The sequence below is a fragment of the Pseudopipra pipra genome, chromosome 11 (genome assembly GCF_036250125.1).
Source record: "Pseudopipra pipra isolate bDixPip1 chromosome 11, bDixPip1.hap1, whole genome shotgun sequence".
NCBI lineage: Eukaryota > Metazoa > Chordata > Aves > Passeriformes > Pipridae > Pseudopipra > Pseudopipra pipra.
In genome coordinates this window covers 12,756,222-12,768,624 of record NC_087559.1, presented here as the reverse complement: position 1 = coordinate 12,768,624, position 12,403 = coordinate 12,756,222, and the positions used below count along the sequence as shown (strand labels likewise).

Genomic DNA, 12,403 nt, shown 5'->3' with positions numbered 1-12,403 from the left:
GACTCACTTTTTCATAACAGAAGAATTTTCAAATGAAGCAGAAGGCTAATTGAAAACAAACAGGAAGCAAAAAATAATTATCTGTGCACTGAATCATGAGAGGGTTCAGTCCTTTCAGACTATTAAATTAACAAGCTAATTAATTTGATTGGCTTTTAAATGTATAACTATTATAAAAGCTATATTATATACTATTATATTAATAGATAGTATTTCATAATATGGAGAGTATTACTTAGAGTAGGGTGGGTCTGATTATTAATGCAGTGAATGCAGTCATAATTTGTTATCCTTAATTTGCGTTTACCTTCATCTTTATTTTCTCTTCCTTCAATTTAAAATCTAAAGCATATCTGTTGAGGTAAAAAAAAAAAGTCTTTCACATACTGCTTTTCATTCTGTCACTTCATACACCTATCTGAGCTTTCCTGTGCTGGCATTCCCCTTGATTACTGCACTGAGTCCCATGTCCTGGACAGAATGCAATTCAAGCTCTCCAGTTAGGGCTGCTGCTTTATGCTACTTGGGGTAAGCATATAAGATGTCTCACATACTTGGTGTCATTTTCCAGTATAAGATCTGAAGAGCCCTGGTGCTGGGCTCTCACTGCATTCTAAACCCACCTTTTCCCTTGACACTATGGTTTTGAGTTATGTATCACTTTTTTTGAGGAGTGCAATAATAGGGGCAAATAAAAGCATGTCACATTCTGCATGGAATCCTGAAAAAAAAAAAGGAGTCAATTGCTTCTGTAAGCAAAACATGGGAATACATTCATTTCTTTGAAGGCAATATCTTCCCCCAACCTTATGCCTGCTTTGGGACTTGATGAGATCCTTTATGAGTGCAGGAAGCCAGGGATTTCTACCATCCCACCAAGTTTCTGCAGTAACTGTTGTCAGCTTGAACTGCTGTGACTGACTCATTTCAGTAGTTCCACCTGGCTAGTTCGTAACATCCCAGTCCCCTCTTTGATGCCCTCTGCTCATGAGGTCTTAGCCAGAGACTCCAGTCTCCTGCCAGGTGACTCATTTGTAGCCTGTTCTGAGATGCAGCAGTTTTGACTGCAAGTCTTGTGTCATAAGCAGTTTCAGATTCAATAAGTTGCTATTAACATTTAATTAACTCTACACATGGATATTTGCAAAGGCACTTGATGCAGCAATCTTGAGATTAACTTAGTGGCATGAACTAGTGTTGGCTGAGAGGTAAAAGCAGCCTGTTGTTTTCCCTTAGTTTCACCATGGTCTTATGATTCCTGAATTCTGTCTTCTGATAAAGCTTTTCCTTATGTCCTCAGTGCTAATCTTCCCTACAACAAGTTTGTTGTGGAACACTGTTACCTTAAATGTATGAGCAGTTAGAATTTTTGTGTGTTGACCAACATAAATATAAATTCTTACATATATGTGACAAAAGGTATTGTTGCTAATGGTGTCTGTTCCTGTCTGTGCAGGCAGTTGTTCAAGTAGAGTTTGTAGCAATTATTTCCATAATGTATTTACTAGAATTCAATCGTATATTAAACAGCTAGAAATCAAATACAAATATTTCTTGATAATGGGAAGGTGTTGCATCCTGAGGAGGGTGTTTTGAGTTTGACACATTTATTCTCTTCTATACTGGGAGATCAGGTTATATTTTCTAGCAAATAAAATTCTACTTGAGCTTATATTTCATCATAGTTGTCTTATTTTCACAGATATTTTACTATTCTTTTTGTTTGTTTTTACAGTTCTATCTTCAAGACACTAAAAGTAGTAATGGTACCTTTATTAATAGTCAGAGACTGAGTAGAGGATCTGAGGAAAGCCCACCATGTGAAATAATGTCAGGTGACATCATCCAGTTTGGTGTAGATGTGACGGAGAACACGCGGAAAGGTAAGGGTATGGATCATTTTCTGTTTTTTCAAGTGTGTTTATTTAGAACATCTTATTGCAATTCAATGTTTAAAAGTAAATAGTATTCCCATTGTAACCCCTCCAAAGCCCAACAAACCAATCCATACTACAACAGTAGAATTTTTTTAAGGGCATTAAGTGAACAAAACAAGAAGACAGTGCCTGCTCCATCTGTTACTCATGATTTTGTCTTTAGCCAAGTAGGTTATAGTTCTCAACTCTGAAGTATCAGAGGAAGGTTAACGAAGGTTAAAGAAAACATTGTTAAGCAATGGTCATGGTGAAATGTTTTGTCATGGAGAGCTTCTGGAGCTGTAGTATTTTTGAGTGATTCATTGTAGTGAAGGTCTCATCACGTTGTTTCACTTTTCTCAAAGATGATGTTGCAAAGATTCAACTCCAGGACGTCAAGTTGAAATTGTCTGAGAGTTACTTAAAATGTTTCCATGAGAAGTGATTGCAAATATTTATGAATACTAGCAGTACACATGGAAGAAATCAAAGGAATACATTGCATCTGATGAACCTGGAACTGTTAATTTGATGAGATGCTGCCCTCACTCAGAGAAGCTGAATTTGTTCAAGTGTATTTAGACTAAAACAATTTTAATTATACGATTTAGTTGGAAGAAAAATTAGATTTTACTTGTTTTTATCAGCAATTATTTGCAGTTAGTTTATGGGAAAGTTTGTGGAAAGTTCATGGTAAGCAAAATCCTTGCCATGAATTCTTGCCAGTAGTAGTTCTTTCCAGTGGTTTTACAAAACACCATCCCAGTGACCTGTCATTTGTGTAATGAGTGATCAGATTGTGCAGCCTTCCTTGTCCTTTTCTCAAGCTTTGAACATGGGAGCTGTCTCATGTTACTGATGAATGTGTTGAGCTTGCTAATGAGGAAGAGCATACAGGTTTGCTTTCCTCGCTCTCTGTGCTCCCCCAAGCAGTGAAGGGAGATCATATCATCATGCTGAGGCACAAAACAGCTGCATCACAGTTTGGGTGTTTACCCATGAATGCCACTGGAATGCATATAGACACAGTTTTTTCACCAGTTCATTTCAGGAGTCTTAGATGTTCCTGTTAATCTAATCTAGTCATGAAACAGACACGAAAGTAGTTTTTAAATTAGTGATTCCCTTTAAAACCACTTTGCATTTTGTTATTTACATAATGCCTTACTTGCACAAGACATTTCAGCATTCTGCTGGGTGTAATTATAAGGTAATGACAGGATAGGCAGAGTGTACTTGTCTATGTAAATTCTGAATTGTGTCAATATTGCTAGAATACATTTATTTTATTGCTCAGGCTCTATCTTAGTAAATAATTTCCTTGCAAATGTGATCTGGATTTGGTTCATTAAAGTAGTGGCATGTTCAGTATGTGATTTTTCAGGTTATCAGGTATGAGCACTGATTCCTCAGCTTCCTGCTGTGCAGCCAAAGTCAATAGTGGGCCCTGGAGAAGTGTTTCCATGCCTCCTGCTTCCTTATTTGTCCACTTGTTGTATTACTGACAAGCACAGAGGCCTGGCCATTTCCCTCTCCTTAAAACAGCACTTAGCTATTAACATCTTGCTGCACTTTTCTCTGTGTTAGTGTGGTTTATACTCTTTTAGCACTTGTTAATTTTTCCAGTCAGCACCAGAGCACTCCAAGAGTTAACTGGTGGTATTTCCCTGCCTGGAAAGGAGGAGCAGCCTTGTAAAGCAGGGTCAAATAATACCAGATGATTTAGTTCAAATACAGTTTATGTACTTTTTTCTAGTCAGGTTTGGACTCTTTCGAACATCTCTTCTATCATGGGGTGTTTGAGGGAGCCTGTGCAGTGAGGAGCCCAGTGTGTTCTGTGGGGTGGTGCACAGACCCTCAGGGGTGTGAGGGGCTCCTCGGGGCTCGATAGTGGCTACCAAGGCTGCTGTTATCATCACTAATGAGGGAAGAGTAAACCCAGCCCGTCACTTGTGAATTCTTTCTCTAGGAAGCAAAAATTGAGACAAACAGAAATGTTTTCTATGTTCCCACTGTGCTCCCTGTGCAGCATAATCCATTGGGGTTCAAGGCAGCTCTTGGAAGGGTTTGGAGTGGTGAGGTGAACAGCACCATGTTTCGGAGGGGTGCAGAGCTCATGACTGGAGTGTGGTACAGCAAATTGAGCAAGAGCAGGGTTTAAGTCCGTGGTGGGAGTGGGGCAGGGTGTCACTCCATGGTGGGAGCTGTGGATGTGGGGCAGGTGTTTCACTCCGTGGGGAGTGGGATGTCACTCCATGGCTGTGGGCTGGCGGTCACTCCATGGCTGAGGGTCACTCCATGGCTGTGGGATGGGGGTCACTCCATAGCTGTGGAATGGTGGTCACTCCATGGCTGTGGGATGGGGGTCACTCCATGGCTGTGGGATGGGGGTCACTCCATGGCTGTGGGCCAGGGGTCGCTCCATGGCCATAAGTCACTCACTCCATGGCTGTGGGCCGGGGGTCACTCCATGGCTATGGGGCGGTGGTGTCACTGTGGGCTGCGGGTCACTCCATGGCTATAGGATGGGGGTCCCTCCATGGCTGTGGGCCGGGGGTGTCCCCGTGTGCCGGGGGTGTCCCCGTGTGCCAGGGGTGTCCCCGTGTGCCGGGGTGTCCCCGTGTGCCGAGGTGTCCCCGTGTGCCGGGGTGTCCCCGTGTGCCGGGGGTGTCCCCGTGTGCCGGGGGTGTCCCCGTGTGCCGGGGGTGTCCCCGTGTGCTGGGGTGTCCCTGTGTCCCGGGGTGTCCCTGTGTCCCGGGGTGTCCCTGTGTCCCGGGGGGTGTCCCTGTGTCCCGGGGTGTCCCTGTGTCCCGGGGTGTCCCTGTGTCCCGGGGGTGTCCCTGTGTCCCGGGGGTGTCCCTGTGTCCCGGGGTGTCCCTGTGTCCCGGGGTGTCCCTGTGTCCCGGGGGTGTCCCTGTGTCCGGGGGGTGTCCCTGTGTCCGGGGGGTGTCCCCGTGTTCCGGGGGTGTCCCCGTGTTCCGGGGGTGTCCCCGTGTTCCGGGGGTGTCCCTGTGTGCTGGGGTGTCCCTGTGTCCCGGGGTGTCCCTGTGTCCCGGGGGGTGTCCCTGTGTCCCGGGGGGTGTCCCTGTGTCCCGGGGGTGTCCCTGTGTCCCGGGGGTGTCCCTGTGTTCCGGGGTGTCCCTGTGTTCCATGGGTGTCCCTGTGTCCCGGGGGTGTTCCTGTGTCCCGGGGGTGTTCCTGTGTCCCGGGGGTGTTCCTGTGTCCCGGGGGTGTTCCTGTGTCCCGGGGTGTCCCTGTGTCCCGGGGGTGTCCCTGTGTTCCATGGGTGTCCCTGTGTCCCGGGGGGTGTCCCGGGGTGTCCCTGTGTTCCGGGGGTGTCCCTGTGTCCCGGGGGTGTCCCTGTGTCCCGGGGGTGTCCCTGTGTCCCGGGGTGTCCCTGTGTCCCGGGGTGTCCCTGTGTTCCGGGAGGTGTCCCTGTGTCCCGGGGTGTCCCTGTGTCCCGGGGGTGTCCCTGTGTTCCGGGGTGTCCCTGTGTCCCGGGGGTGTCCCTGTGTCCCGGGGGTGTCCCTGTGTCCCGGGGGTGTCCCTGTGTCCCGGGGTGTCCCTGTGTTCCATGGGTGTCCCTGTGTTCCGGGGGGTGTCCCTGTGTTCCGGGGGGTGTCCCTGTGTTCCGGGGGGTGTCCCTGTGTCCCGGGGTGTCCCTGTGTTCCGGGGTTCCCGCCCTGGGCGGTTCTCGGGGAGGCGCCGCCGGGCCCCGCGTGTCCGGCGCTGTGGCGCCCCCTGGCGGCGGCGCGGGCGCTGTGCCGGGCGGGAGCGGCGGCCCCGCGGAGCCCCGAGGTGAGCGGGATCGGGAGCCGGGAGCGGGGAGCGGGGATGGCGCAGTCCCGTGGGGAAACCAGAGCTTGCTTCGCTGCCTTGGCTTGGCATAGACCTCAATTTAAACGGTTGCTGCTGTCCTGTGCAGTCAGCGCTGTAGTCATGTTTTCTGTGTCGCTTTCCCTTTCCCTTAGGCTTTCTCATTATTTTTGCAATTACAATTAACTGATAGCTAAAGGTCAGACTGCGGGGTTTGGGTCGTTTTTTTCTTTCTTATTGTTTTTATTTTATAAACTTATCAAAATGCTTGGTACCTTCTCCCAGTCAGTGTCTTTTGCTAAATGCTCTTTATATCGTAATATTTTACACAAATAAAGCTCCTGCAGCTTTTAGGGGATTTTTTTTTTTCCCTGTCTGGGTGTTGACAGAAAAACTTCACAATTATGTAATCTCACATTAGACCTACCTGATATGTGACCCAAAGGTAAAGGTGTCTGTTGGTATTTAATTTCAGATACCCTAATGTTTTCTTATTGAAATCACTAATTTCCTCTTGAAGATTCTTCATTATGAAAGCTATGTATTACAGGCTACAGCCTGTAACATGTAATATTAGCTACAGCTAATATTACTTTGTATAATGTAATTTTTAAATGTTTTTGCAAGAATGGATTTGTTCCATTATAAATAAAGAGCCCAAACCTTGCAGATTAATCTATTTTGCCCTGGCATATAAGTGTAATACTTTACCAGATCAGCTTGGAAAAACAAGGTGCTGTAGCCAGGAGGATGTGTCTCCAAAGCATTAGCTTTTAGCTATGGATAAAGGTTAAAAACAACTCGGCTTAGTTGGATCATTTCTCCTGTATTTTTAGATTCTATTGAGGTAGCTTCCTCAAAGACTTGTCTCATTTCCCCAGAGTATTACCGATGTCCTAAAATGCCCATTGCCCTTTTTTTCAAAGCTAGATTAACTGTTTTGCTGATATTAATAACTGTGAAAGTAGAACAGCTATTTTGTACCTTGATGGGTGCTTGAGGTATAGTGGTATATGATAGGTGACAACATACTCATTTGTATCTCTCTTGTGGTGGTATTTTGGGTACAATGTATCTTTCCATGTATCCAGAAATAATTTTTACTTCCCAATTCATAGAACCATACAAGGAAAAAACCAACTAAAACTCAGACATAATTTAACTGTTTGCAAAGACGTTGAAACTGGTATCAGTAACATATTCGGGAAACATTGTGAAGAAAGCTTGATGTAGAAATCAAATATTGCATTTCCTCCTCTTATTCCTTAGAATCTCTCTGGAGTTCAAAGAATCTTGAATTTAGTCCTTGAGAAACAAGTTTTCCTCTTCTGAAATGAGAGGCCATCTAGGGCTGTGCATTAGATGTGCACAAGTATCCCAAAATAGAGATGTTTTGTCTTGAATAATGCTGCTTATGGTGTTAGAGAGGATGTACTTCTCAGTGGTTCCTACACACTTCCTCTGCATTTCCTTTTTGATCCTTGTTTGTAAATAACAACTACTTGGCAAGTTCCAGATGTTGAAGTGAGTGTCAGTGACACAAGTTGAGTGTGTTGCCTTTTGTCCCTGGATGTGCTTGTAGGAACCTTGTCAAAAAGGTGGCTCATTATTTTGTTTATACCTCTGCATTCCCATTGCCTAGCTCAGGTAAGATGCATTCCTCCTTCCTCGTTTTAGGTTCAAAACACACCATTAACTTTTAAAATTACTATAGAAAAGACAGGTTTCAGGTATTTCTTCTGCACGTGGAAGAATTGGAACTGCTCCACAGCCAGGACTAAGCACACAGCAGAGCCCCTTGGAGTTCGTAACGCTGGAGTTTCCTGTCTCCAGAGGAGACTCAGGAAGGCAAACCCAGGCACTGGGGCTTGAAGGTGTTCGTGCCTCTTCTCCTTTGCCTGTCTCAGGGTTTCTTAACATGGTTTGATTGTTACTATAACATTAACCATTGAATTTACAATTCAATAGTAGTGAATCATGATGACTTAGTATTTGTTTCTTTCCAGTTACCCATGGATGTATAGTCTCCACAATCAAACTGTTCCTTCCAGATGGAATGGAAGCTCGATTGCGATCAGAGTAAGAATAAATATTCATGTATAGCAAAACTCAACTACTGTATAATGAGGATTTGATTGATATTATGTTTAAAATCAGTGTAGGAACAGTTTATTTTCCCGTGACTGTGCAAAGAAAGTGCAAGGAGAGCATGGTTCTTTTACAGGCATTGTGAAAAAGAAATCTCATATGCTTGTAGCTTTTAGAAATTAACTATGAAGAATAAAAAGGTTTTCTAAAAGAAGGAACAATTTCTTATGAAGTTGAGCTTTTCTGACTGTTTGTGGTTTGGTCTACTGAAATGGGTATTAGAAAGAGAAAAATATAGGAAAAAAGAAAGCAAGTGAGAAAATTCTCCTTCCCTCTTTCTTTAGTTGGGATTATTATTTTTGCTCCTTTAAATGCACATAAACTCTACTAAAGTGAAGTTCATGGAAACTCAGCTGAATATTGACAGGGTTTTCTGTGCATGTGAACACACTTCGAAGAAATTTGCACAGAGTAGTAGAAACCAAAACCTTAAACTTTTTGTTTGCTCTGAGTGCCAATTACAAATGACATAATTTTAATCATCTTTCGTTATCAACAGTTGTATGTTTTATATTGCTTATTTAAATATTCTTTTATCATTACTATCCAGAAACACTTGCATGAAGCTTTAGGGTGTCTTGTCTTCTGGGAAGATAAGTAAAAATAAATTGTTATGGGAAAATTTCCATATAATTTCATGTCCTAATAAGTAATAGTAGAAATGTAGAGTGTTAAACTTTTAGTTCTTCTGAAAATGTGCAAGTATAACATTTACTCTAGTGAAAATGTACAAAATTCTGTTAATTTACCAAATATTATTTTACTCAGTTTGTTGAATTTGTAAACGAGAATAGTATATCCACTCCCTTAATATTTATTGTTTTGTGTAAATTGGTTTAAATCCTAATAAACTAATTTTTAAAGAATCAATTTATGTGAATACTGAAATAAAAGTTGGTAAAGAGAGCTTTTAGAATAGCTCCTGTATTTATAATTTGATGTAGTTCTGTAACTTTGAAAAAGCCTCACAGCACAGTATTAACTGGTTTTACATGTTTGTGTATTAACTCTTCAACTTTATCTGAAGAGTGAACTTAAAAATACAAAGCATCTTGATTAAATGCACAGAACTAGTGATCTCCTGGATTTTTGAACTGCTATTCTGCACTTTGTGTTCACTTTCTTTATCTTTTTTTAGTGTTATCCATGCTCCATTACCAAGTCCTGTTGACAAGGTAATTCAGTAATTTACTGGTTTATGCCTTATTCAGCCACATGCTGTTTTCAGACTTGTTATAAAGATGAAGAAGTGGTGGAGTCTGTCCAGTTACAGTTAGATATGTTTTTTTAGATACTTATAAAGGGGGATGATAAAGGGGTAGCTCAACAGGAGATGTGTGATTGTCACGTGTGTGCGATGACATTGAATTGGAAGCCCACAGTTTGTGTTTGTCCTTGGGTTGAATGGCTTCACTTCTGTGCCCCTCGGGTTTTTTTGTCAGTTGAATCTCAATTGTAACAATAGCCTTAAACTCACTGGTGTGTTGGTGGTTCAAGAACTTGTGAAGACATAAACACGGTGGGGCCTCAGTCCAGAGTTGGGAAGTTCTATGATAAAACAAAGCATAAATAGTAATGGGACAATAAATGAATGAAAATGCTATTAATAGATAATTGTAAGTTTGCCTTCATGGCTAGATTTAAATTAATTTTGCATTATTTGACTTTAATGAGAAATCCAAACGCATTCTGATTCTTACTTACCTTCTTTTTCAGGTTGCTGCTAACACTCCCAGTATGTATTCTCAGGAATTGTTTCAGCTTTCACAGTATCTACAAGTAGGTTTTCTTTTAAAGGCATTTCGTTTAATTGTTGTTCAAGACAAACCTTATGCTTTATCTTTGGGCCTGTGTTTTGTAAACAAGAACACCATAAACCTTTTCTGTAGTGAAACAATGTAAAACAATGTAATTGCACATGGTGTAGTTTTGTGTAAACTTTCAGGGTTTTGCGTGAGCAGTATAAACTATGTCTTTTTTAGAGGAAACATGGAAGTTTCCTATATAGAAACTTCATGAATGCTGCGTACTTGCTTTTCCTGGCCTTTCTTCTCTCCTACCCTGCTGTCCCCAATTTTCCTTTGCTCATGATATTTTTGTTATCATCCATTGCTGTGGATGTGTAGGAAAGTCATAGTAACACAAGAAAGGCAACACAAGAGGTCATTTCATGTGTCAAGAACTAGTTTGTTTCTGGGAATGTAAACTCAGTGTGAATATTTCTGACCCCGTGTCCATTGGAAACAGTGCTGGCAGCTCTTCTTCCTCGTTGGCATCACCAGCCTTTCTGTGCCTGCTTCTGTGTCAGTTTTAGTAGGTGTGTTTTTTCCCCAAAAGATGTCATGTCACAAAAGGGTTAGACTGCAAACTGGCAACACATTAAAGGGTGTGCTAATAGATATAAGTACACGATTTAGAAAGGATCACAAAATCAGCTTTCTGCAAAAGATAAGAAACCATTTTTACTGGTAAATTCTGTCTAGGTTTAATTTATATGTAGTTCTACTGATTTATTTTGCCTGTTTTTGTTAGATAATGGCAATTTTTATTTGTTCACATAAATGCTGAGGCTTTTGAGATAGATACTGTCTTTATATGTATTTGCTGACATAGCAGGAAGCAGCTCAGGCAGATGCTCTTTCTTGGGAAGCCAAATACATACTCAACTCCCCAGTCTGTTCACTCTCCATATCCTGGAATTGTTAACGAAGATGCTCTTCTATCTCACTGACATAAACCAAAAATCAAACAGAAATAGTAGTTCTTGCTTGGCATTTTTCTTTTGCGACCTGATTTGAGGATGAGCAGCTCATTCCACGGGAGCTGCCAAGCTGCCTTTTGGTGTCTGCAGTTTTGTTACTCAAATTATTGACAAAAGACAAAGTGTTTTCAAGTCTTGGAAGGAACAACCGTGTGTCCTCAGCATGTGCACCAGATGCATGAAAAATCAAGGTTTTCAGGAACCTGAGGTTACAGGATATCATTTTCTAATTAGACTATCCAAATAAATGTGTGGATGGATAAAATGGAATGGGGTTATTATGGTTTTGAGTATATGATAGTGCTTGTCACATTTCCTTTTTTTTTTCTTGTATTTTGTGATCTCTTCTGTTGCTTCTGATTTTCTGAGTTGTTCTAGCTGAACTGACTGGTGCCCTGCTCTCTTCCCAGGAAGCCTTACATCGGGAACAAATGTTGGAACAGAAGCTGGCAACCCTTCAGCGATTACTTGCTGTCACACAAGAGGCTTCAGATACTAGTTGGCAGGTATCTGCAGGCATCCTTTTCCTATGGACTGAATTATGCAGTAACATATAAATTTTTAGCTACCAATTTACAAACAATGGGGTGGGAAAGCAGGAGAAATAATAAAAACTTTATGGTGGTTCTCTAAAACTGTGAAAAAGATAATGTTTAATAAATTTAGTGATTATGTGCCAGTTTGAAATAGCTATTAGTAGTGAATACTCCAACAGAATTCAGGTCTTTAAAGCAGAACTCTACTGGCACTACATAAAGCACATATTAATACCAAGGTGATGCTTCTTTTCTGCTAGGCTTTAATAGATGAAGACAGGCTGCTATCAAGACTAGAGGTTATGGGAAATCAGTTACAGGCTTGTTCAAAGGTAAGTAGTTCACCTAAAGTTAAATGTTAGTAATTCTGAAAGATACCTCTTTTGGCGTGTTTTTTGAAATTAGTTGGTTGTAGGAAAGCAATTGGAACATAAACTTTCTAAAATGAACCTGTGCAGTTTTGGTAATCTGAGTAGCTCTGTTCTGTATTTCATGGAATCTCAATCAGTGGCTATTGTTTTCATTGTCCATGTACTGTCTGATATTCAGAGAAACAAATATGCACTGCCTTGATTGTTGTTTAAGCCACTTATGCCTGCCTTGAATTTTAATTTTTATTTTGTTTCTATTTCCTCTCAACTACCTACGTTATAAGAAATTTTTCTGCAGGTCTCATTTGAGGTATTTTGTGTGGGATCTCGTAGGCCTCCTATGTTTGACATTGTCATGATAGTGTCCAATAAAAGCCCTATCATTTTCCTGTATTTAAATCTGACCATTGAATGTGTGCTGCTATACATACACTTAAAAAAAAAGGTTTACACCCAGTTATGTCAAGCATCTTTGATCACTGATTGTAGACAGCATATTCCCATCTATCAGAAATTGCTACCTACTTTTAATACACCAAGCTTTACCATGGTCTCTGTTATATTTAATCAGCAAAATACTAATTTACATTCTATCTTTGAATTATTTTACATTTCCAGAATCAAACAGAAGACAGTATACGAAAAGAGCTTATAGCATTACAGGAAGACAAACACAACTATGAGACAACAGCCAAAGAGTCCCTGAGGCGGGTCCTTCAGGAGAAAATCGAAGTGGTCAGAAAATTGTCTGAAGTGGAGGTATGGAAGTTTCATTTCCAGTCTTTTGGAAATGCTGAAATAGTTGTAACTGCTGCTACTTAAATGCCTGTTTTGTTGCCTAATGTGTAGTATGCC

At 41.7% G+C, this 12,403-nt stretch overlaps 1 protein-coding gene across 42 annotated transcripts in view; it reads left to right on the top strand.

The window, feature by feature from the left end:
- The window catches only part of SLMAP (sarcolemma associated protein), a 91,457-nt gene that overhangs the window by 30,957 nt on the left and 48,097 nt on the right, over positions 1 to 12,403 (top strand). For 22 of the 42 annotated variants that reach the window (XM_064667574.1, XM_064667572.1, XM_064667595.1 and 19 more), the window contains 7 exons: positions 1,736 to 1,889; positions 7,739 to 7,811; positions 9,019 to 9,055; positions 9,597 to 9,659; positions 11,052 to 11,147; positions 11,438 to 11,509; positions 12,167 to 12,307. In XM_064667574.1, coding sequence (XP_064523644.1) covers positions 1,736 to 1,889; positions 7,739 to 7,811; positions 9,019 to 9,055; positions 9,597 to 9,659; positions 11,052 to 11,147; positions 11,438 to 11,509; positions 12,167 to 12,307 — 636 coding nt within the window. The remainder of the gene's footprint in view (positions 1 to 1,735; positions 1,890 to 7,738; positions 7,812 to 9,018; positions 9,056 to 9,596; positions 9,660 to 11,051; positions 11,148 to 11,437; positions 11,510 to 12,166; positions 12,308 to 12,403) is intronic. The other 20 variants (XM_064667608.1, XM_064667599.1, XM_064667573.1 and 17 more) reach the window with 1 other exon arrangement.